Raw genomic sequence first — 26,145 nt, forward strand, 5'->3', positions numbered from 1 at the left:
GTTAGGCCCCTGTGGTCATATTTCCTTTGTTGTTTTTTTCCTTCCCAAGCTCAGGTAAATGTCACTGAATACAAATGAGCTCTGTGCTCACAAAAGGCCTGGCTGCCCACAGACTCCAGGGCCAGTGTCTTCACTCTTAACCACCGTGGGAAGATGATTTCTTTTTTCAAATCAGGATTCCCACAGCTCCTGTCACCACTTCTTTCAGTTTCCCATTGACTTTTCAAATGAGCTTCAAACTTTCTCATGAGCTTTATCATATATATATATATATATATATATATATATATATATATATATATATATCTGGGTAACCACACTTATCTAACACAGAATATAGTAGCTTTGGTACTTTAAAGTGATGGTTCTTTTTCTTGATGGTCAAATCTTACCACATATTTCAAAAATAATTTTGATAACTTCTTCTCTCTGGAGAATAAAAGGAAAACACATGAATTACTTGAGCATAATATTTTTTCCTATAGTCATAAAAGCTATGTCTTATTACAATCAGCATTGGGCCACTTGCTTTCATTCTTTGGCTGAAGAAAATAAATATCACAGAAGTTAAAAGTTGGCTGTAATATATCATGACTGAAATGTGTTTGAGTTGTGAAATGTCATAGCTCAGACTTTCAGAGTTCAAATTGTGGCTCCAGCACTTATCAGCTGTGTGACCTTGGGTATTAGATAACCTAACAGTACCTGTGTCTCAGGGTGATGGTGCAGATCAAATGAGGCTATGCACACAGAACTCTTTGGGTCCAACTCCATAAAGTACTATTTACAAAGGTATGGGAGATGCATGCAATCAGTTACACAATTTAACCCACATGTTCTGAGCAATCAAGACAAATACCAGGGCCAAAAGAGAATCCATTCTACAGTTTATTTCTTCCCTTTCTCTACCACTGTCCAATTTTGCAAATCCCCTCCCCAGGTTTCTAATACTTTCACTTTGGCACTTCCATGAAATGTTCCCACATTCCTAAGTGCTCCTTCCTGGTCCTGCCGCCATAAGCTCCAGCAAAAGAGAGGTGGATAGAAGTCAGTGTGCCAATGCCTTGCTCAGAGTAGCACATATACAAATAACTGGAATGAGACAACAGAAAACAGAATTCTATATTTGCCAAAGACAGGAAGCTGACCAGAATGATTAACTGAATAGAAGCCCAAAAATTTCAACAGGAAGGAGGCAAAACCTGATCTAGGAAGATAAAATTTAACAGTTGTGAAAGTAAAGTTTTAAAGAAAAAAAATCTTTAATGACAGAACTGGGGTAAATGTGACATCGCTAATGATGTGTCTTAACAGAAGCATGCACAGAAAATATTCAGGACATTTTATTTTAATTGTGTTTTTTACTATAAATTGATACATATTGCCAAAGTGACCTTCAGAAAGGTAACTGATGCCTCTAATAGCAGTGTATAAGAAAACCTGTTTTATTTTAGACATACAATACTGGTTATTATTATTGTATAATCTTTGCTATTTGATAGAACAAGATAGCACATTGTTTTAAATTATACTTAAGCAATTCTTAGGCTAAATTTTTTTCATATGCATGTTTCCAAGTTGTACCCTCTTGTGCAAATTCTTTGTACGTACTTTGTCCATTTTTTCTATTAAGATAATTATCTTTCATTGACTTGTAAGAATAATTTATATATCAAAGTTGCATTTAAATTCTTTTTAATGTGTTTTGATAGCCTATGTCTAAATGCTTTAAGTACTCACATATATCAATCTTTTCCTCCTATTCCTTGCTTTTACTTGACTGAAATAGTTTTATTTTTTCCACTCAAACTGCTCAATGACTACTTTGGCTATTTTCATCAAGGATGAAGGCATTGAATTTATACTTATCAAAAGATTCATAGTCTAGTAAGAAGTAAACAAATAAGTGCTATATACTATTGGATTGGAGCCAAGGAACCATATTGGTCTGCTGGGATTTCCAGGCATGGGAGTGTGCGGGTGGGGCTGCAGTCCATGAAGGTGAATTATGAGCAGGTAGGAGAGGAGAGAAGTGGAATAGGAGGATCATTCCGTGCAGGGGATGGAGTACACACACACACAGTACATTATAGTGCTTGGGTAAATTTATGACACAGGTATGTGGCAGAGAGGATGAGAGGAAACCTGGAAGACAGATGAACTCTAGAAGGTCTTCAAGTCATGTTGAAGAGTATGCTTTATCTTAGGCAGTGAGAAGACACATGGTCCCTAAGCAGGGAAGAGATCTGATCACATTTTCGTTTTCAAAATGTGATCATGGCAGCCAATGGAGGAATTTGAGGTCTCTAAATAGTTCAGGGAGGAAAAGTGACACCAGAGAGCAGTGGTGGCAGCGATGGATAGGAAGGACTAGCCTGGACAGATCTTTCAGAGGGAAAATAAAGGAGATTGGTGAGTAATTGGAAGGAAGGACCAGGAAAAGCAGTCTCAGAGGAGGCAAATGATATTGGCCCACTCTCTGAGATAGGGAGGAATGGAAGGGAGCTAATGAAGGTCATTGGGCTCTGCTAGTGCCTGGCTGAGTCTGATACATTGATCCATCCAGCTGAAGATGTTCAGGAGACACTAAGTTGTAAGGTTTGGTGCTCAAGAGAGCAGTTCAGAATGGCGGAAGATTTCAGGAAAGCCAGTGTGCAGCTGGCTGTGGAAATGGGGATGGCAGATGAGATTTCATGGAACTGAGCTTCACAGTCTTTTTTAAAACAGTGTGTCCTGAACCCACCCTCACTTGTTAAACATATTCTTTTCCATGTTTGTAATATAAAGATAGTATGTTTTCATTCCCCATACAACTTTATTATGATATTAAATTCGCCTTTTCAAACTATACATCCCCCCTTCTGTTCACAGCCATCCCTGCCTGAGAGTTGGAAGGCCAGGAGAAAGAAGACTGAGGACAGAAACTGGGAAATGCTAACATTTAAGGGACAGGTGGAAGAACAGCCTTTTTGAAGCAATCTGGCATGAATTATTATGACATTAAACTCTGTCACTGGTATTTGCCTCCTAAAACAGTAGTTTGCTACTCTGGAATGAATCTACAACTGACAGCTGTTTGGAGATATATTTGGTCAGGGAGAGAAGGTGGGTGGGAAGAGGAAAGAAGCCTTCTAAGAACAGCATTGATGGGGGAGCAGCCTGGATTTGGTACCAGACAAGCCAGCTCCCGCTACAAGGGCTCCGCTACTGGCTAGCAAGGTGACTTGAGGCAAATGGCTCAAACTTTTCTGACATAGCATGTCTTTCATTGAAGTAGAGATGATAATACCTACCTGACAAAGCTATCATGTAGATTAACGTGAAGTCTTAGGCAAAAGAGGGCTGTGGCCGACAGCCTGTGCCCTTCTCATTGCACCCCCCTCCCCACCATTTCCACACTGCACGGGGGCTGGTCCATCATTCATTCCTGGCTTCTGAGCTCTGTCCACATTCCCTGAAAACACTTGCCTTTTTCTTTGTCCACCTTTTGGGGGGACCTATGCACACAAGCCAGTGCTGTCAGCTCTCCACACAGGCTATTTGGACAGGCAATGTGGGGATCCTGTGTATCCAGCATATAGATAGAGGGTGCATGTGCTCAAGGTGGTCACTCTCCTTGGCCCTAAGGGCTCCTCACCCAGGGCAAGGGAAGGGGTACAGCTGAAGAAGCACTAAAGGTCTGTGTCGGTGCTCTACAACATGAGCCTCAGGCACCTTACAGTACTAGGTAAGGGTGACACTGATGCAAAGGAGCCTCACACAGTACCAGTCACATACTAGATTCTCATTTCAGATAAATTCTCTCTTCCTTTACTCATCCTTCCCTGCTAGTCTCTTTTCTAGAATCTGGAAAGACAAGGTCAGAATAACATCATCATTTCTTGGTTAAAAATCTTCTACACAAGCAACAAAAGCCTAAGTTGACCCCAAATATCATACATTCTTTTGTCTGCTCTGGATCCACATATCTACTCCTATCATAGCATTTATCAAACAATAGGTGAATATCTGCTTGTCTTTTTTTTTCTAATGAGCTGTGAGCAACTGAATCCACAGAAACAGTCTCTTACTCTCTACTACGCCCCTGCCTGTCTTAGAGTCCAACCTGGAATACACACCCAATAAATGTTGGTGAAATGAGTGAACAAATGAATGGATGAAGGAAACCAAGCCCTCTCCACACTGGGATAGGAGGGAGGGGAGAAACTATGGAGACTGTTCCTCGTGGCATTTTACAGACACTCTCCCTGCTACTTTGGTGTTGGGGGTGGGGAAGGGTATGTATGTAGCTATGTATGATACATATGTAGCTATTTCATATGCTGTAGGCACCTGGGGTATTTCACTTGTGGTGAGGAAGAACAAAGAGAAAAAGGCAAATAGGCCCTAAAAAAGTGTGTGATCTGTTTGTCATATGCCCAGCTCTTGTGTCTTACCTTCACTACTTGAACTCCCACCCCTTACACCTAGACTAGCTTAGCACAGCACATAGGGTCAGCATCTCCAGGCTATGACCCACTGGAAAACCAAAAAGAAGAAAAAAGAGAAGGTTCCTATTGCTTTTCCACTCCAGAAGATGAAGTAAGTGCCTTTCAATGAGAAAGGAAGAAGTAAACTTTGCTACAGAAATTCTAGAACTTTCCACCCGGTGGGAGCTAGAAGAGTCAGCTTTTTATTTGCAATGGTGTAGGGAGAATAGGGAAAAGTTTGCCAATGCCTCACAAGTTTTGTTGAGTAAGTGAATTAGTGCATTAAAGTAATCCCCATTTGTGATGGCTGTTGTCCTCAGAGCACTTCCTAAAGGAGCTAGTTCAAGGAAACAGAGAGTGCCCCTGCCCCACTTTGGAAATGAGAAGGAGCATGTAAAGTAAGTCGTCTGGCTGTTTGCCTCCTTTTATACAGCTTACGTCCTTGTTACCCTATCTAGCAGGGGTCACAGGGGAGTAGTCACCCACCACCTCAAGGCTGGGTATGGACTGCCTAGTATTCTCTCTCTCATGCTCAGATCAATTACCTCATGCATTTAAGTCAACACTGGGCTTGTAGTAGTGCTATCATTAAATAGCAACTGGAACTCTGTGTCAAAAGAATTCACACTTCTGAAGCTAAAACATGAATGTAATAATTTTGCAACCACAAACCCTCAATTACCCTCTAGGATGGATACTCACTGTAAGTCCTATGTCTCCCTTTGGTCCTTGTAACCCCTACTTAGCAGAAGAAGAGTAACAGTCAATATAGTTGGAACTGGTTAGTGTATAAAATGACAGGAAGACTTTAAAAATCACTGCTTGCCTGTCTTCCTGGGGATCCAGGCTCCCCAATTTCTCCTTTATCGCCTTTCTTTCCCACAGCGCCCTGTTCTCCATGCTCTCCCTTTAGAATACAGAAAAAAGAGAAGGTTAGAATGTAAATATTAAAGCCAAATAAGAAAAACTCTAAAATTTACTTCATTTGCAAGTGGTAGCTTTTGAAGACCTGTGGTTCTGGTTGATACAAATATACTATAGGAAAAAAGGGGACAGACATGATATTTATATCACCCCCCCCCCCTACCCCCAGCCCGATTCCATAAACTAATTCATGATGAAGCATAGATCACAATGTAAGGAGACCTTGATTCACTATTAGGTCAGCTCACTGCCTTCAGGAAGTTCAACTATTATAAAACTTTACACCAGAGTTATCTGGTGTCTTTTACGTGGTATGTTGTAAGGGTTTAGTCCTTTTTCAGCTGGCTTTCAAGGATGAAGAAGATGAGATTTATAAAGTAAACATGTTTATAGTTAGGAAAGGAAATGCATAAGGATTTGCTTTCAAATGGATTTTTTCCTATGAGAGCTGTAATGATGAATGACCAGTATGAGAGCTCTTCCAAAGTTCACAATAAGCTATTGAGATCCTAAACCTAAGCATTTTTCTAAGGTCCAGAAATACTTACCTTCTGGCCAGGGAGCCCACGGCCTGTCATGCCTTTTGGCCCTGGAAAGCCTTGAGGTCCTTGCTCCCCCTACACAGTATGAAAAAGGGATCATCCCATTAATTTCTCAAGATAACTCAGAAAATTATTTGAGTCAGATATATACTTGCAGTTTCAAAACCATATTGTAGCATTATCTAAATTGGGGAGGGGGACTGTATATGTCAGATGGGCTTAATTCTTTGCTAGTAAAAGTTGAACTTCTGAATCTGGGGTAGAAGTGAAGGAGCTAGTTTACAGCATTTGCCTGTTTCTGTGGCATAATTACTCCCACCTTGGGCAATTTCAAACTATGAATATTTTATAAACCAGTTCACAAATAACAGGCAGCTGATAGGAATGGTGATTTTTATGATCTTCTCTACATTTTTCTATATTTTTTGATATGCTAAAAGCATGTATTGTCTTATTAGTGGAGGAAAAGAGGATATAACTGCATCTCTCCCCAGTAAATGCCAAGGAGCTGTTTATATAATTACCATAGACTGTTAGTTGCAGCCCTGATCATTGGTACCATGGATCTATTTATTTAGTACCTCCTTAATTCAGAAAATAAAAATGTTTTCATGGCAGGGCTTGTTTTTAACTGCCCCATCCCTTACCTCAACTTTTTTCTCCCACTCCCAGACCCCTGTCCCCACACAGATTTAAAGGGCTTTCATGAGGTTGAGCGCGAAGCAGAAATAATCCGTCTACTACACGAAGTCGTAGTTCTGATTCTGCTTACCTCTAAATCATTGTTAGCAATGAATCTGTGGCAAAGCTGTGTGACAATGAGCTACTGGGATTTTATTTGCTCACTTTGAACATCTTTCTCAAAGGTACCCTGACTATACCTACTAGAATCACTTATACACTTAATGAAAACCTCAGACAACGAATTGAGAATCCAGGTGGGGGTAGAGGTAAAATATGCATTTTGCCACAGGCTTGCTAGGGCTTGAGAACCACTACTCTAGAAGGCAGGATGGGATCTAGAAGGAGAGCCTGGAGGGGGTCACAGAGGCTTGCTTGGAGACCACTGCAACTTTGAGTATCAGCATTCCTCAGCCCCCTTCCTAACTCATTGGCTTCCAAACTTTTTAAAATCAACAGAACCCTTTGTTTTTAAAAGTATTATAATGAAATATTTTAGACATGCAACATGTATACTGAAAAAGGCAAATATTTATATACTACCATATTGAAACTCCTGAGGTACCCAATCCCCTCCCCTAAGAAGAGGGGACATCTGTCACTGAAATTGATATGCATCACTCATATCCCTGTTTTTATGCTTTAACTACATATATATAGTCTAAGACAATATTTCATATTTTAAACTTCAAAGAAGAGGTATATCTATGTATCCAATTTATATTTTAAATCTCAGCATTACCTATTTGAAATATATCTGTGTACATATACATAGTTCTAGTTTGTTAATTTTCTCTGCTCTACAGCAGAGAAACTAATGAACTAGACTATAATTGATCCATTATCCTAGTGATGGACATTTAGGTTGTTTCCCATATTTCCCAATTGCAAATAACGTTTCAGTGAATACTCTCTTAAATATCTTTGCACACTTGCTCACATCTCTAGGAGGGAACCTTTTCATTAAAACAAATTTTATACAGAGAGGTACAATATAGTATAAATATAATTGGAGACTCTTGTTGAAATAAAGTGGATCGGGGCAGCCCCAGTGGCTCAGCAGTTTAGTGCTGCCTTCAGTCTAGGGCGTGATCCTTAAGACTTGGGATCGAGTTCCACATTGGGCTCCCTGCATGGAGCCTGCTTCTCCCTCTGCCTGTGTCTCTGTCTCTGTCTCTGTCTCTCTCTATCTCTCATGAGTGAATAAATGAAATCTTAAAAAAAAAAAAAAAAAAGAAATGAAGTGGATCGGCTTGGCTGAACTTTTAGGTCCTTTTCATCTCTGCCATGTTGTATTTCTAAATGGAAAGCAGGTATGGGGTTACAGTTTTGCCTCAATTCAGCTCTAGAGGACTCAGACCAAGTACGTTACAAAGGTCAGGTTGTGGAGAGCTCATTCACTGAGTCTTTTTCACCTTGGTCATTCTTGAGCCAAGCACAGTGCCATAGTAGCGTGGGCCCACTGTAAAGGTACATGCAGTATTGTGCATGGATGTCTCAGCCCTATCTGAGGAGACTCAACCCTGAAGAAGTGCCCCCAGTATTAGTTGCTTTAGTGGTGACAGAAGACTGGCAGGGATCACTGGTCTTCTCTATTCAGTTCACAGTCAAGAGAGGAGTCTTTTCCCACCAGGAAACATGGTGCTACAGAGAGCCCAGAACCCTAGATTGGGATTGGTGCCAGTGAAGTAAGCTGGAGACAGTACATCAACATTCAGAGTCCAAGCTAGAGATTCAAGAAGGAAAAAGGAGAGATCCTTGGGTGACTCAGCGGTTTAGCCCCTGCCTTTAGCCCATGATCCTGGAGGGCGTGATTCTGGAGTCCCAGGATCGAGTCCCACATGGGGCTCCCTGCATGGAGCCTGCTTCTCCTTCTGCCTGTGTCTCTGCCTCTCTCTCTCTCTCTCTGTCTCTCATGAATAAATAAATAAAATCTTAAAAAAAAAAAAGAAGGAGGAGGACGAGAAAGGAGAGGAGAAAAATCTGTTCTGTTTCCAAAGATTAAACAGCTTGAACACAGGTGTGAAGAGGAATAGACAGGAAAATGTGGAACACAGACCAACCTCATTACACTTGCTGACAAACATGCTCTGGGAGTGGATGTGCAGCCTCATTTAGAAAATGAAGGCTAGAAGGATCTGTCTATATACAGAATGTGTGGCCAGCTCACAGAATCATATGGAGGATGGTGGGGGAGATACCTGCCTGAGAATCTGCCTTCTCTGTTCTAATTTAAAAAGAAAAGAAAAACGAAAAAATTATAAGAAAGATATCCTCTTAAGAAAGATGTGTCAGTAAATGATACTTTGGCATAAATTAGTTTCCTCAGAGTTTTTTTTTGCAGAGGTAAGTAGGACATCTTCGTTCAACCGGGTACCTGGTTGAAAGGTAATTTGAGGTTGTCAGGGAGATGCTTGCAATCCCTGGGACCTGAGTTCAGGGTTCAGAAGGTTTCCCAGATAGGCAGGAGGGGATTAAAGGTTCATGAGAGAACACTAGAAAAGGCTGTATAGCTGGCTGTGTCCCAGCCCGTAGGACAGAACAGTGTGACAAACAAAGCAGTTGGGCCCGGGGTATGATGACGAATTGTCACTGAGAATTGCACATTCAGACAAGTGGGTCCAGAAAGAGCTTGACACCTTTCTGACAATTCTTCAAAATAATATTTTTTTTTACAACCTTTTGGATCCTGTAACAGCTAATATAGATGTCCAATAAATATTTCTGACTAACTAGTTTCCTTCAAGAATTTATACAATTTCCTAGCAAACATAAAAGCTACTGTGGCTTCACTGCCAGGCCCTGAGGGGAAAACCTCAAAGTGACCACTTATTGTGTTAGGATCAGCTTCACAGTCAGGAATTTGTTTTGCATTATTTCACATTATAGACATTTTAGATATAATTGTTCACACTGTAGCTATTCCAGGCAGCTGGGTTTCCCTACAAAAAGACCTTTTTTTTTCTTCTGCCAATTTCCCTTCAAAATACTTGAAGTCTTCCTATAACTTTCAGAGTGTACTATCTGGCCAACAGTGAGCCAGCTCCTTAATTTGGCAGAGGTGAATGCTATCCAATCATGATTTTTTTCCTTACAAGTCTCAGGAAAATGATACACAATTATTTTCAGCCTGGGTCAGAAGCAACTACAGGAAAGAACCTGTCTGTCTGAAGGTATAATTAAATCTAAAATTCAAACCCAGCTTCTCAACCACTCTCTCACCCTTAGATCCATCCTGCTACAGATGTGATCATTTTCATTTTTCAGGTAATTAAGGTGCAGTAAGAAAAGAAATCAAAATGATGGATGATCCAAAACTATAAAATAAAACTTCTGCCTTCCCTTGAGGGCATAAAAACTTCTTAGAAAAGGCTGCTCTCATGTTTTCTTTTGTTTGTTTTAATTTTATTTATTTATTCATGAGAGACACAGAGAGAGCGGCAGAGACATAGGCAGATGGAGAAGTAGGTGCCATGCAGGGAGCCCAATGAGGGACTGGATCCCAGGACTCCATGAGCTGAAGGCAGACGCTTAACTGCTGAGCCACCCAGGTGTCCCTTTGCTTTCACTCTTAAATCCACAACAAAAAGTGCTAATCAATCTATGAAAGCACAACTTTTTTTGAGTGCATCATAGAGCTGCGGTTGTAGGGTAGCCAACTGACTCAAAATCTAAGGAAACAAAGGATCCTCTTAAGGAGAGACAAGGCATGGGCACTTACCTTCTGGAAACAACAGATATCATGCAGGCTGGTAAGAGGAATTCAGATAAAACTCCTAACCAATCACTAAAGGCTGAGTGTGGGCCAGTGTGAGAGTCAGAACCCCTGGGAGCTTCAGACACAGGGGACTTTATATCCACTCACAGGTCCTTTGGGGACCTCACCAGGGCTCATAAGAGAGACTGGGAGCAGAGTGACTCCCAAAACTTCCCTAGTGGCTCAAGCCCAGGGGAGGGAAGGAGCTAACCCCCAGCAAAAGGCACAAAGCCATCTATGGGACAAAAATCTGAAGCTGTTGAGGAAGGACAGCAATCAGTCACCTTTAGGGCACAGATGACCCGTGGGAGCTGAGGAAAGGAAACAATAAAACTTGCAGGCATGGATCATAGACTTTTAGAGATGCCCCACTACTTGGGGAAGGGTCAGGAAACCTTCCTTAGCCCAGACCGTCAGAGGCGTACTATGCATTTGCTGGAACTTATAACACTGCCCACACTTAAAAGGGTGAATTTTTCTATAAATAGTCTTTTACTAAAATTAGAAAAAGTCTTTTAAAAAGTAAAAAGAATTAATAGAACATGGGGCAAAATGAATAGCGTCTATAAACAGTACTGAAGCAATGGTAATTTTCCGACATTGATAATTTTACTGTGTTACATAAGAGAACGTAGATTTTGATAAATTTTGAAGGTAGGGGGTACAAGATTATTGAAGCAGGCCTGGAAAGAAAAGCAGCTCAAAGAAAGAAGCCAGTATTGTATTAAGATGTTGACTTAGTGGGTAAATGGCAGAGTGAGCAAGATATGGTGGCCTGGCCGATTAGTTATAGAAGTATTTGGCCTCAAATCCACGAACCATCTTGTATGGAAAGGGATTATTTTCTTAGGCTTCATGAAGGACACAGTAACTCACTTTAGAAGGAAAAATGGTATTTTCTTGGTGGCCCATGGAGTACATAAAATTGTACATGTAGATCGAAGGCGCTTGCCCAGAGGCCCCTAGAACGACCCAATGGTCTGGCATTTTGAAACCTAACCCCTTCCTCCTGAATCGCCATCATCACATTCTCATGTTACAACTAGCACCTGCCATGGAAAAGGACTGAGCCACACAATAAGAGAGCTAGACATAGTCTTAGGTAATTGCTAGAATAACCTGGGGGCAAGTATGTAAATGATAAAACCAAGGCTTGCAATCCCTCCCCATTTCCTCGGATTGTATTTGATTTCACCTCGATGCTTCCAACAGTAATTCTCTCCAAAGGCAGTTCCTCCAAAGCCTCTGCTGATTTTCTTTCCTCAGTTCTGTCTTGGCACAAAGTGGAAGCCTGGCAGTTTCTCCATCTCTAGCCTGAAAATCAAGAGCCTCCAGTTTCTTAAAATCCTTTCTTTTGTGGAATTGAATTCCTCTAACTTAATGTCCCATTTTGATATGTTAGCTTCTCCAACATGGGCTAATGCAGCATAACGCTTGTGCAGCAAAGCAGCCCATTTGGTTGGGAATGGAATCCATGGGTAAGTTATGTGTTAGCCAGCGAGCCTTCTGCTGGAGCACAGCCCAGGCTCACCTGGTACCTGGCCAGGCTATGGTACCAATGGGCTTAAATGGAACAATGTGGCTTCATTATACTTGATTCTCATTCAAATGGTGATCTAGTCCCATTGTGTCCAGTGAGAGGCAGAGAAATGGTTTACTTTACAGATTCAGGGACTTGTTTGGGGTCTGTCCCTAAAAATGGTTTAAAACTTGCATCATTTGTTCCTCTCCTCCTCTCCTTGGCCCATAATATAGGGTCTTTTTCAAAACCTAAGTAGTGTCAGCCATGTATGGCAAGGGTTTTCTGAACAACTCCTATGGAAACTTGCATGAGCTGGACCAAAATGCTGCTGACATCAATATTGATGGCTATATTCATTTCCTTTTGCCATTGTAATGAATTGCCACAAATTTAGTGGCTGAAACAACATAAATTTGTTCTCTTACTGTTCTGGAAATCAGAAGTACAAAATCAGTTTTACTGGGCTAAAGCCAAGGTATTGGCAGGGCTGCTTTTTCCTGGAGCCTCTGAGGGGAGCAACTATTTCTTGGACTTTTTCAACTTCTAGTAGTCATTGGTATTCTTTGGCTTGTGGCCCCTTCGTCCATCTTCCTCCGCTCTATCCTTATTTCCACCGTAACATCACCTCTTCCATAGTCTTTTCTCCTTCTTCCCCCCTCTTATAAGGACACTCATGATCACACTCAGGGTCCACCCAGATAATCCAGGATAACATCTCCATCTCAAAATGCTTAACTTAATCACATCTGCAGAGTTTCTTCTGCCATAGAAGGCAATATTCACAGACTCTAGGGATTAGGACATGAACATCTTTGGGGGACATTATTCAGCCTACCACATTGGCTTTTTACCTATATTCATGTGAAAAGCAATTGTTATATTTTCTGTAATTTACTTTCACATGCTTTAGTTTAGATAGTATCATGAGAATGTGTATGTGTAATTCAGTTTATACTGTAGGGATGCAGAAGTAACACTTGAAATACCATAATCAGTGGTACTGACCTGTGCTTCAATTCTTACTATCTGAATTTTCTCCAGAGGGATGAGAAAAACAATTTACCCTTGGGAAAATAAGAGGTAGTCAAGATCTGTCATAGATAGAAATGTCATGCAGGTACTTCACCCCTTGCATGGATGGGTATAAGAGTCAGCCAAATACTTTTGGTAGAGCACCCTAATTCTAGAACTCATTCAGAACAGGTGCCTCCTACCCCCATCCCATAATGAAGAGTCCCTTCACTGATCTGACTAAAAGGTTAATTGATCCAATCATGAGAATATGGGTATATTTGTCTCAGAGAAATCATTTTATGCAAAGCTTATCAAAGTGCTTTCAAAAAAAAAAGACAATTGGAACTTGGACCATGCTTTAGTGCCTTCTTGTTAATGAGTAGCTGAATATCGGATACAATTCTCTCTGAAACTTGGTTTAATTAAAAATATGACTCCTGATAGCAAGGTTGTCTAGGAGGAAGCAAGTAACTCCTGCCAATTTCTAATCTTTAGAGGCTACCAATAGTCACCATAAAGAACCTGACAAATCTAAATGTTGGAATTGACCTTGCTCGGCTCACAACAGGCACGGCCAAATGTGCTCAATTTGGGCATATGTTCCCTCTATTCATTTCGTTAAACTTTTTTGTCTCTGCTTCCAGTTTTCTGTTTCTGTCTTCTAGCAGATGTTAACATGGTTGAACAATTAGCACAAATATTCCCAAAGAATCTCAGCAACGGTCAAGCCACTTAACTGGACTGTTTGATTGCTTGGTGGACACGTGTGTTGCTGTTCCGATCTTCCATCTGATTGCAGGATCTGGTCCCATTTTCCAATAATAAAGTTGTTCTTAATATAAATGTTAGAATTAAATACATCGATAGGTCATAGTGCAAAGCCCATCATGGCTTATAGGGGTCCTGCCAGCTCAACTCAGTTGTACATGTTTAACTTATTCTGCTTAAATAGCCTTTTGTAAAACCTGCCAAGTTTCATGAAAATCTTGTACGGCATGTGGATATCCCTGCAGCACACATGATAGGATACAAAGAGACAAGGTCAGCTTTATGGCAGTTGCCTCGGCTAGAGACAGAGGACTCTGGAATGCTCCCTTTCCTGGCCACCTGCACAGTGTAGGCTCCTGGTTTCCCTCCTGCCATTGTCAGCTTGTTTTTCACTTCTCTAGAGTCTCTCTCTGAACCCTTGGTGCCCTCAAGGTGGATGTCTGCCATGGTCCTTCCTTTTGTTTTAGTATTATCCTCTGTAGTATTGTCCACTACCATGGCATCAGCGGTGACCTTCTTAAGATAATCTCCACTTCTCTAGCCCCAGTCTCACCCCAGTCTCTATGCTCTGGCCCTAACTTTATATCTGCTTTCCAGAACTTTCCACCTGTTAGCCAAGTCAGAACCAAATCTATCAAGTATAGACATTCTCTTCAGGCAAGCCTGCTTTGCTTTCTGCCTTTTTCCCTATCTGACTCCTCCCCCAGTGCCCAGGTTTGGGATTCTCTTTATGTTCTGATCTTCATGTCCTCTCTGTGTCCCTCCCAGTGTCCTCATCTCATCTGTGGACCAGTTCTAGCCCACCAAACACATCCAAGGGGTCTTGTCTGACCCATTCTCACCCCAATCACAAGTAAAACCCCCACATCAGCCCACACCTCTGTGGTATATGTCTCCTCGCGGGTTTGGGTGCACACATCTTTCTGTCCTTAAATTCTCAAAGTAGAGGCACTTCATCTTAATTGTCTTTCTACATCCTAAGGTACCTGTTTCAGGGCCCTGCATTTCAAACCAAGATAGATGGAGTGGATATGGAGGCTGGCTACCTTTTTGGTAGAAGCAGGAGGTAGCAGCTCCAGCTGTCAAAATGAATGTGTCTTGACTGTCACACTTCTGGTGTGAATGCTGGTAAAGATGATGTTTACTTTATATCATCACTCTATGATTCTGGGGGAAGAAAAACTTATTTAGACTGTATGTGTCATGTTTAATTTTACCAAAAAGAAGATACCAATGAGACTTTCAGCCAGGTCTATCCTTAGGCCCAGGGTATGATATTTCCTGTCAGTAGGTTTGGTGACAGCTGTTAACTCCTGTGGTGCACCAAAGAACAGACCAAAAGGTGAATGCCCCCCACCCCCCCACTTTATCCCATGGTCTCCTGTGGCCACACCAGTGACTTCTAAGCCAACATAGCACACTCCCTGCTATGCCAACAGTCCCCAGCCATCCTGGCTCTTCAATTGCTGCTCCTCCCATGGAGAAATTCTGGAGGCATCATTGACACTGACATCAAAAAACCATAATGGAAATTCTGCTTTTAAATGCTTATATTTGAGATGTGAATTTTGGACCTGTGCCTCTGTATTGGCCTCCTGCTTTTATTACCTGTCAAAAGGATTATAACTACTGAGAAACAGTGACATTCTAGAAACTGATTTCCTCTACCAGGAATTAAAAGCACAAAAAGGACTAACAACTAATTGATTGCTTTCTCAGAGAATGTCTTTCACCAGAGGGTTCACAACATTAGTTCTTCTATGTGTCTCTTTCTGGATATGATATGGGAGTTAAAGAAGTCACATCTAGAGACCCATGAATTCTTTGAGTAAAAGCAGGGTAAGCTTATTTCACTTCTCATAATGTCCTCTAAGTTGATTTATATTGTTCCTTATGGCATGAATTTCCTCCAATTTGGGGAGGCTTAATAATATTCTATTGTGTGGATATATCATATTTTCTTAATCCATTTGTGCTTTGATGGGCATTTAGGTTGTTTCATACCTTGGCTGTTGGAATAGTGCCACAGTGAATACAGGAGTACTAAGTGAAACAAGCCAGCCACAGAAGGACAAATACTGCATGATCACCCAGGGTTAGATGACCGAATAGTCAAAGTCATAGAGGCAGAGTAAAATAGGTAGCTGCCAGGGGCGAAGAGGGGGAAATGAAATGTTGTTCGATGGAAATAAGGTCTCAGTTATGGAAGATGAGTGCTGCATAACATACTGCCTATAGTTAGCAATACTGTACCATACACTTCAAAGATTGTTAAGGTAGGTCTCACGTTAAGTATTCTTACCACAATAAAAAAAATTAAAACAAAGGCTGAAAATAATGAATTTGTTTTTCAAAATATAGAAATGATAAGGCTATCCAAATATATTTTTAAAACAAAATAAAGAAAATTACATTAATTGGAAAAAGCTGGGGGGATAAAATTACAATAGGACCTACTTCCTATAGACAGTTCTGTCTCTTTCATTTTTATGCCTTGTTTTCCTTTCTCATTGCTTCCAACTCAACATGATAGAGACTATTCCTAATGATTCAGATGCTAGTTCAAAGGGGCAGAGCTTACACATATATGGCAACTTTCCTCTTGATTTTTCCCTGCAAAATTCCTCTAAACTGTCTTCTTAAGCAGTTCAATGACAACCTAACAATCAACCTTACTCTACCACAGAACACACAGATGTGGTTGGCATCTCTCAGGCCAAGAAACAGAATTGAAGCAATATGAAAACATCCACAAACCCATAGTCTCCTAAGAAAGCATATGTTTCAAGAAATGCAGTTATTGATAAAGTTAACTCAAGTTTTAATTGCATCACACTTGCTTCAAGGATAAAGCAAGAAAACATGCAAGGGCCAGTAAAAGAGACAAACATACGTATAATGAAATAATATTCACAAGTCTTTATAAGCCTAAACTTGTGCTCACAGTGAAGTAGAAAATTGCATAAAAGGAGTGGCAGCAGCAGAAAAATTCATAAGTAGACAGATTTCAGTTCAGAATGAAGAAGGAAAGCCTACCAATTATAGCTATAGAATAAGCCTTTCAAAGCACAATGAAATGGAAATGCTAGCACAAGTATGGGAAAGTACAAGAATGTTCTCTGCAGCATATCTAAGGAGATATATAAAATTGTCACATTCAGGTAATGAAGTACTATGAAACTGCTAAAAAGTATAGTAAATCTTTATGTATTGATTTGGAGGCCCATTCATGCTCTATTTACTGAGAGGGGGAGCAAGTTGGGAAAATAACGTATAAAATTATTTTAAAGGCTGTTGCACTGTATATGTGTGTGTTTATACATCTAGTTGAAAATATGGAAGCTACACATCAAACTGCAAACACTGACAATCTCTGTAGGGTAGGACTCACGGGAAAAGTAGAAGACTTTCAGAAGTTTACATGATTATGAGGTATTTGGATTTGACAGTTTTCTTTTGAAAAAGGAACAAAGTTTCTCGAATTTGCTACAAGACTACTAGGAAACATACAAGACAGGTACAAAGTTTCCATTCCCTGGAGAGTCTAAGCAGAGTGTAAATGGTCAGATGCCCTTTAGGATGTTGTAGAATAGCTTCTTGTGTTGGATTGGAGAGGAATTAGTAGAAACCCATTCTAATCCAAAATATCACAGGCATGCCTCTAGCAATCGCTTTCTCTTTGGCATCATGAATATTGCTTTCTGTTCACTAGATCTTTTCCATTAGCATACAATATACATACATACACACATACATACAATCTCTCCCATTTTTAAGAAAAACTTCCTTAGGGCACCTGGGTGGCACAGCCTCCAACTCTTGGTTTCAGCTCAGGTCATGATCTCAAGGTCATGATATCAGGGGTCATAAGATAGCAGCAGAGTCTGCTTAAGTGTCTCTTTCCCTCTCCCTCTGCTGCTCCTCCATCCCTCTCTGTGTCTCAAATAAATATATTTTTAATTTATTTGACACAGAGTGAGTACAAGCAGGAAGAGTGGCAGGCAGAGGGAGAGGGAGAAGCAGGCTCCCTGCTGAGCATGGAGCCCAGTGTGGTACTTGATCCCAGGACCTCAGGATCATGACCTGAACTGAAGGCAGATGCTCAACTGACTGAGCCACACAGGCACCCCTTCTCTCTCAAATAATTCTTTAAAAAGAAACTTCTTAATCACACATATCACTCTATTGCTCAATCTCTACGGACCTCATTTTCAAAAGTATTGCCAATTGTGCTCTGTTTTCATTTTCTTTCTCACCATTGTCTCTGTTTTATACTTTTTATTATAAAGTAATTTCAAACATACAGAAAATTATGATAATAATACAAATATATCACATATTCCCTTCACCCCCATTCATCAATTGTTAAGATTTTTTCCAGGTTTTATTCGGTGAGTGTGGTGTGTCTGTGTGTTCTGTGTGCATACATGTGATTCTTGTCAAGGTCACAATGACGATGTTGTCAAATCTAGTGACCACTTTTTACCTTTCAAACAATCAACAGCAATGAAACTAGATGACCATGCCCCCCTTGAGATAATTCTTCACTTGGCTTCTAGGAACCACTTCCTCTTGATACTCTGCCTACTTTTCAGTCTCCTTTGCTGTATCCTCTTTGTCATACAAACCGCCAACTGATGGAGTTGTATGCCCAGTCCTTGGATATCTTCTCTGTCTACATTTACTCATTACATCTTTCCATTTATGCTCAAGACTTTAAAAACTATCTATATATTATTAAACCAAATTAGTATCTCTTGTGTTGATCTCTTCTCTGAACTGTAGATTTCTATCCCCAGATATCTATTTAACAGCCCCACTGAAGATTTAGCCTCATGTGTCCAAATTGAAATTTCACATTATTTGAATTGATTTCCTCCATACTTGGCCATCCTCATCTTCCTATAGTCTCTCTCAGGTCAGAAAATGGCAACCCCATCCTTCTAGTTGCTCAAGTGAAAAATCGTAGTCATCCTTGACTCTTCTCTTACACCCTACATCCAACTCTGTATCCAACCACCCCTTCCCATTTCTACCATTACCATGCTCAGCCAAATCACCACCATCTCTCACCTGCACTTTGGCAATATCTTCCCATTTTAATTCTTGGTCTTAATAGCCCCCCCCCCCCCCCCCCCCCCCGTCTATTTGCTGCTTGCTGCTGGAACCATCTTTTTTTTTTTTTTAATTTTTGTTTATTTGTGATAGTCACAGAGAGAGAGGCAGAGACACAGGCAGAGGGAGAAGCAGGCTCCATGCACCGGGAACCCGATGTGGGATTCGATCCCGGGTCTCCAGGATCGCGCCCTGGGCCAAAGGCAGGCGCCAAACCGCCGTGCCACCCAGGGATCCCCTGGGACCATCTTTTTAAAAGATGATTTATATCAGGTTGTTCCTCTGTACAAAGCATCTGATGGGAGGGAGGAAAAAAAAAGCCTCTGATGGCTTCTTATCTCATTCATGACTTACTGAAGTCTTGTCGTTGTCCTATTACTGATGTTCCTTGAGTATGCCAGGCCTGGATTCTTATTCCAAATTCCTAATTAAGAAACCCAAAATTCCCCCTACCCACTGCCTAAGCTTCTATCCCACTTTTTAGAAAAGGTTTATTTGTTTTAGAGACAGAGTACACGCGAGCAGAGAGTGGGAGAGAGGGAAAGAATTTCAGGCAGACTTCCCACTGAGAATGGGGCCTAATGAGGGGTCCAATCCCAAGACCCAAGATCATGACCTGAGCCAAAATCAAGAGTCGACCACTTAACAAACTGAACCACCCAAGTGCCTCCTATGCCACTTTTTAACATGGAGAATGGAATATCAAGGGCTAGGAATGCAGGGTGAAGAAGGACAAAAGACATGGCCCAAAAGAAAGTGTTTTGGACAAAATAAGCAAAAGCAGGTGGTAAAGAGATTCTCCCAGTGGGAGATGTGTTGCCCTGAGTCCTCTGTTCCTTCTATTCATACTTTAGAACTTACCATCAATACAGCTGGTTACTCTGGGGAACTGTATGTTTTCCACATTGGCTGACATTATTAGGATTTACTTCCAGTTTATGATTTCATCAACAAAGTAAACAGAGTTAACCCTGAGGACTTTTTTGCTTCCTCTTGTCAAGGCTGGTTGCAATGTCATTGTATCATGCAATTGTAAATTATGTAGTGGTGAATTATAAATACACGTATTCTATGGCTCAGAAGGAACGGGCTCATTTTGGTGTGTAAGAGAAGGCTTCTGGAGAAAGTGTTATGTAATATGAGCCCTGACATAGAAATAAGAGTGAGCCTGCTACTTTGATGGTTAGTAATGTTGAGCAACTTTTCATCTACTTGCTAGTTATTTATATATGTTCTTTGGGAAAATTTTCATTGAGGACTTTTGATTATTTTTTAATTCCATTATTTCATTTTTTCTTTGCTATTGAATTGTATAAATTCTTTCTATATTTATGGCATTAACCACTTATCAAGTGTATGATTTGCAATTTTTTTCTAATTCTGTAGGATGTCTTTTCATCTTGTTGATCATTTCTTTTCCTCTGAAAAATCAATTATTTTCAGATTTGTTTTTTTCATTATTGTTTAGTCACTGGTAAATTTTTTTATTCAGTTCTTAATCTTAATTCCAGTATAGTTAACATATAGTGTTCTATTAGTTTCAGGTGTGCAATATAGTGATTGAACAATTCTATACATTACTCAGTGCTCATCAGGGAAATGCAAATCAAAACCACAATAAGATATCGCCTCATATTTGTTAGAATATCTGTCATCAATAAGACAAGAGATAACAAATCCTGGCAAGGAACCAGAGAAAAGGGACTCCTCATCCATTGTTGGTGGGATTGCAAATTGGCACAGCCACTGTGAAAAACAGTAGGGAGTTTCCTTTAAAAATTAAAAAAATGGAACTACACAATCCAGAAATTCCACTTCTGGGAACATATCCATAGAAAACAAAGCAAATGTCAAAGAGATATCTGCGCCTCCATGTCCATGGAGGCATTGTTTTTAGCAGCCAAGACATGAAAAATTTGAATGCCCATCAATTGATAAATGAATAAAGAAGTTGTGTTATATACATGTATTAATCATCCATAAAAAAGGAAATCCTGCCATTAGTGACAACAGTGATGGTTTCTGAGGCCATTATGCTAAGTGAAATAAGCCAGAAAGAGAAAAATAAATACTGTATTTTTTCACTTTATGTGAAACCTTAAAAAAATAGGAAAAAAAAAAAACCTTGGAGAAACCATTACTAAAGGCAAGGAGTAAAGGTACAGAGATTGAATAAATGTGGTCAAAGGTGTAAACATCTAGTTACAAGAGAAGTACTAAGGATGTAATGTACAACATGATGATCACAGTTAATACTGCTCTATGATATATTTGAAAGGTCTTAAGAGAGTAAATCCTGAATTCTCATCACAAGGAAAAATCTTTTATGTCTTTTTCATTTATTTTTTATATCTATATGAGATGATGGATTTTAACTACAGTAATTGCAGTATTCATGCATGTAAGTAAAGTCATTATACTGTATACTTTCAACATAAAAAAAAAAAGTGAGCCTACTTAAGCAGGGAGTGAAAGATATCTCTCCAAGAAGAAGGAAAGCATACACAGAAGCACTGGGGCCAAAGTACACAGGAACCAAAGGCTTTCAGAGCTGTGAGGTTGAGAAGATTTAAGATTGGATGTCCAGACCTTATGGAGTCATGCTAACTTGTGAAGCTGTCTCTTTGGGTATATGCTAAAAACTCTTTAGGTTTATTTTCTTGATATATAAATATATAAAGGTTTTTTAAATTACAGAACAGAGGTACCTGGGTGGCTCAGTTGATTAAGCACCTGCCTACAGCTCAGATCATGATTGTAGGATCCTGGGATCAAGCCCTACCTTGTGCTCCCTGCTCAGGAGTGAGTCTGTTTCTCTCTCTCTGCCCTCCCCCAGCTCATGCTCTCTCACTCTCAAATAAATAAATAAAATCTCTTTAAAAATAATAAAATTATAGAACAGATTTTGAATAATATAGTCACATCCACACCTTTTCTATGGATGAGGGTTTTGCTTATTAAGAAGTACATTCTAGAATGTTTTCTAATAGCCAAGAGAAGTCAGGACCTTCTTTTACTGGACTTTGGCCGGGAAGTCAGGCAACAAGCAGTATGTCTGTCACATACATGTCCTAAACCTCATGAGTTCACCTATAATGTTTTCAGCATATGGTTAACATAGACTGAGGAGAGAGAAGAAAGAGAGAAAGTCAAAGGCAAGAGGAAGATCCCACCTGTGTTTTCTCCAAAAGCGTGATGAAAACATGTCTCTAGGGTGAGGATGTTTTATAGTTGTACACAGTCCAGCTATAAAACACAGTTCAGCATGGTTCAATAGCTTAAACTGAGTTGGTAGATATGCAACCTGATTTATGTGTCTGGCATCAACTGTGCCAGAATGTTTCTCATCACATGTTTCTACTTTCAGATACAGGCAACTAGATATAAATCCTTTCCGAGGAAGTTAAATTTATGTGAACTAGATTATAAAACCTAGATTTTCAAATATCATTTGTAATTGCCTAGATTCCTAAATAGCCTCCCTCGTTCAGTCTTGGTCCTGCTACCGTCTGTTCTCAGCCCACCAGTCACAGTTATTCTTTTACAAACTAAGACCAAATCACTGTGTTGGTTAAAACCCACAAACAACTCCCCACTTGACTCCCCACTTGACTTGAGCTAACGTCCTTACAAGGGCCTATCTGGCTAGACATGAGCTGGACCGGCTCCAACCCTCTGCTGTTACCTTCCTGACCTCACCTCCAGCCACATAGCAGGTCCCTTTACTCTTCTTTTGAACTTGCCTGCCACCTTTCTAGAACCACAGGAAGGTGCCAGGCAAGTTCAGAGCTTTTGCACAAGCTCTTCTATCTGCCTCTGTTGCTCTTTCCTCAGAAATCCTCAAGAGTACCCCCTCACCTCCTTCAGATCTTTGCTCAAATGTTACCTTCTCACGATTTCATCCCACTTAACAATTCATCACATCCCCCTTACCCTGCTCTCCTTTTCTTTGCCATATCAGTTTCATCTTCAAGCTGGGTGGTTCCAGCTGCCCTCAAGGTGATACGCCTGAAGCCTACACAAAAGTTTGCTTACCTGGGGCGCCTGGCTCACGAGGTTGGCTGGAAGTACCAGCAAAGTACAAGTTATATAGTAAACATACTATATAACTTATTTACTATGTTAATTGCCAATAAAATGCAATTCCCATGAGTCAAGAATCTTTGTCTTACTTGCTTATGATATACCCCGAGCACCTAGAACAGAGCCGGGAATATTTATGTATGCTCAATAAATATTTATTGAATGAATTGCCATAATATAACTTTATATAACTAGCTAGGACTAAGTATTGGAGTCAGTATCCTTAATTTTTAGCAGAAGGAACATCTATTTTAAAACATATATAAACTTACTTTCCTTATATGCAGAACAGAAACAGATCCTATTTGAAGGACATGCTAGTATTACTTATCTCACAATCCTGGCAAAGAGTGCGTGTGCACTATTATTTAAGTATATATGTAGCAGGAAAACACAGCAAATGTGTTTACTTCACAAAATTACCATAGTAAGGTAAATCAAGAAGAACAGACTGAGGTCTGTGGAAGTATTATTTCTTTCTGAAACTGGCATAATAATCACAATGGGAACTATTGACTCATCAGATTTCACTTTTCAAAACCAACAGAAGCCAGTTGGAGAATTTTCAGAAGGCTAGTATTCTAATACATTAAAAATCTATTTTCTCCTTTGAAATTTAAGAGCCACTATTTAAAGGCACAATTACATATGCCAATAAATAGTCTTAACAAAAAAGCTCACTGTCTTTACACTGATAAATAGAAATTGATAATGAATGTATTAGTATTCTTAAAATGTCATCTCTACAAATACAAACTCATAGGAAAATCTATTTTCAAAGTTAAAACTTCCTGGTAAAAATTACTTCCTGGTAAAGATGTGAAAATGTAACAACTAGATAGCATACGTCTCTCATTTATTTCTAACTTGATTATTAACTTAAAAGGATCAAGGGAAATGTAATGATACTGCCATGATTGTCTGATCTGGTGACAGGTAATGATGGATTAAATTTCTTCCTCCTTACCTCCTTAATCTATTAATGCAAGTCTTTAAAGTTAGGACCTAGATCAAATCAATCAAGAATTATTGAATATATGCTCTGATTACCACCAGGCAGATCCCACTGAGCATTCAAAAGAACCACCAGATATAATGCCTTAGGTTCATTTGTATCAAACAAATACATTTACTTTGATAGCATCCACTGTGATCCTGTTGTACTGTGATAAAAGATAATTTGGGCACAAAGATCTACTTTCAAGAAAGCCAAATACAGTATTTCAAGTAAACTTCTACCTGTTAGTCCAATCAAGCATACCAACCTGTAAGAGTAAGGTATTCTCACTATTAAACACTAGGACTTAAAAAAGAATTTATCATTTCACAAGTTTAGAATTCTCTTAGTAATGGAATTCAATACTTGTTTGTACGTATAAATGAATCATGTTGTGGGTCAACAATTTGATTACAGGTGGAACTTTACCATCATCCACCATACATCTACCTTCATACCTCCATTCAATCATTCATTACCTTGTTCATTCATTATACAAATATTTATTAAGTGTCTACTGTATTCCAGACACTCTGCTAGGTGTTGGGGAATTAGACACAGATGAAAGAAGCTAAGTCCCTGCTTTCCAAAAAAAAAAATTTTTAATCCAAAGAAGAAGCAAAAATATATATATATATATATTTTTAGATGGTGGTAGTGCTATGAAAACAATAAAAATGAACAATGTTATAGATTGAGAATGGGATGATGAGTCTCCCCGAAATAATAAAAAAATACTATTCCACAAAATTAAAAATTCTGACAAATTAGGCAAAAGGCATAAAAAAGAATCTACACTAGCTACATGATAGTAAAACTGCATACCACCAAATAAAAGGAGAAAGCATTAAAAGTCACAGAGACAAGGACAAATTATCATTAAAGGAATAGTTAGAATGATAGGTAACTTCTCAAGAGCAACAATTAGGACCAGTTGATGGGAAAAATCTTCCCTGCCCTGAGAGAAAAAGCTGTGTACTTAGAATTCTCTACTCAGAAAAATATCTTTTAAGAAGAGATTATGGAGAAAGAAATATAGTTTTGGGGGCACCCGAGTGGCTCAGTTGGTTAAGCATCTGATTCTTGATTTCAGCTCGGGTCATGATCTCAGTGTTGAGGGATGAATCCCCACATTGGGCTCTGCACTCAGTGTGGATTTGGCTTGAGATTCTTTCTCTCCCTTTCCCTCTGCCTTTCCCCACTGTACCCCCTCTCTCTAATAAATAAATAAATCTTAAAAAAAGAAGAAAAGAAAAGAGATATAGTTTCAGGCAAACAGAAATGGAGAGGTTGCTCTGGTGGTTCTTTAACCAAAGGAAATTCTGAAGAATCAGGCAGAGGGAGAGTGGTTCCAGTCTGAGGTGAAAGATGGATTAAAGAGGTAGAAAGTATTAAATAAGTGGATAAATCTAAATAAACAGTGATTATATATTTTTAAAAAACATGATCTAGGGGAATTGAAAAATTTTAAATATAAAACAATAGCGATAGGGTAGAGGCAGATGGAATTAAGGTGTTCAAAATGATTGTAAGAACCAGACAGGTAAAATGGGTATTTCCTAAGGTAAATGTTAATATCTTTAAATGTAAATATTGAAAAAGAGGGAGAAAAATGAGTAGATTCCAAACAAGTAAGGGGAAAATATAATGGTTAAAAATGAGTAAGTATCAAAAAGGGGAAGAAAAGATTTTCAAAAAGGAACATAGAACATGAGGGACAAATGGCCCAAAGTTAGATGGTAGAAATAAATTATAAAAGTTCACTAATTACAAAATTGTAGCTGAACTAAAAATGCTTGTGACAAAAGACAAACATTGTCAGACTGGAGTTTTAAAAATCCAAATACATGTTGCCTAAAAGAAACACGTAAAGTAAAAGGATACAAAAAGGCAGAAGTAAAAGGATAAAGGTAGAACATAAGCAAAATTTAACCAAAGAATAGTAACTATATTCATTTCAGGTATTGGAGGCTTTAAGGCCAAAGGCATTACTACCCAGTGTCTTTAAAAAAGTCATCATTGTGGGCAGCCCTGGTGGTTCAGCGATTTAGCGCCACCTGCAGCCTGGGGTGTGATCCCGGAGACCCGGGATCCAATCCCATGTAGGGCTCTCTGCACGGAGCCTGCTTCTCCCCTTGCCTGCTTCTCCCTCTGCCTGTGTTTCTGCCTCTCTCTCTCTCTCTCTCTCTCTGTGTCTGTGTGTGTGTGTGTGTGTCTCTATGAATAAATAAATAAGTCATCATTGCCAATTTTCTATTCTTTATTCCCCTTTC

General features: G+C 39.6%; 1 protein-coding gene across 1 annotated transcript in view; it reads right to left on the bottom strand.

Moving 5' to 3' along the window:
- The window catches only part of COL28A1 (collagen type XXVIII alpha 1 chain), a 160,500-nt gene that overhangs the window by 22,116 nt on the left and 112,239 nt on the right, over positions 1–26,145 (bottom strand). The window contains exons 28-31 of the mRNA XM_072764384.1: positions 5,942–6,010; positions 5,296–5,376; positions 5,172–5,207; positions 393–429 (exon numbers count right to left, since the gene is read on the bottom strand). Coding sequence (XP_072620485.1) covers positions 393–429; positions 5,172–5,207; positions 5,296–5,376; positions 5,942–6,010 — 223 coding nt within the window. The remainder of the gene's footprint in view (positions 1–392; positions 430–5,171; positions 5,208–5,295; positions 5,377–5,941; positions 6,011–26,145) is intronic.

This window comes from Vulpes vulpes, chromosome 7 (genome assembly GCF_048418805.1).
Source record: "Vulpes vulpes isolate BD-2025 chromosome 7, VulVul3, whole genome shotgun sequence".
Classification (NCBI taxonomy): Eukaryota; Metazoa; Chordata; class Mammalia; order Carnivora; family Canidae; genus Vulpes; species Vulpes vulpes.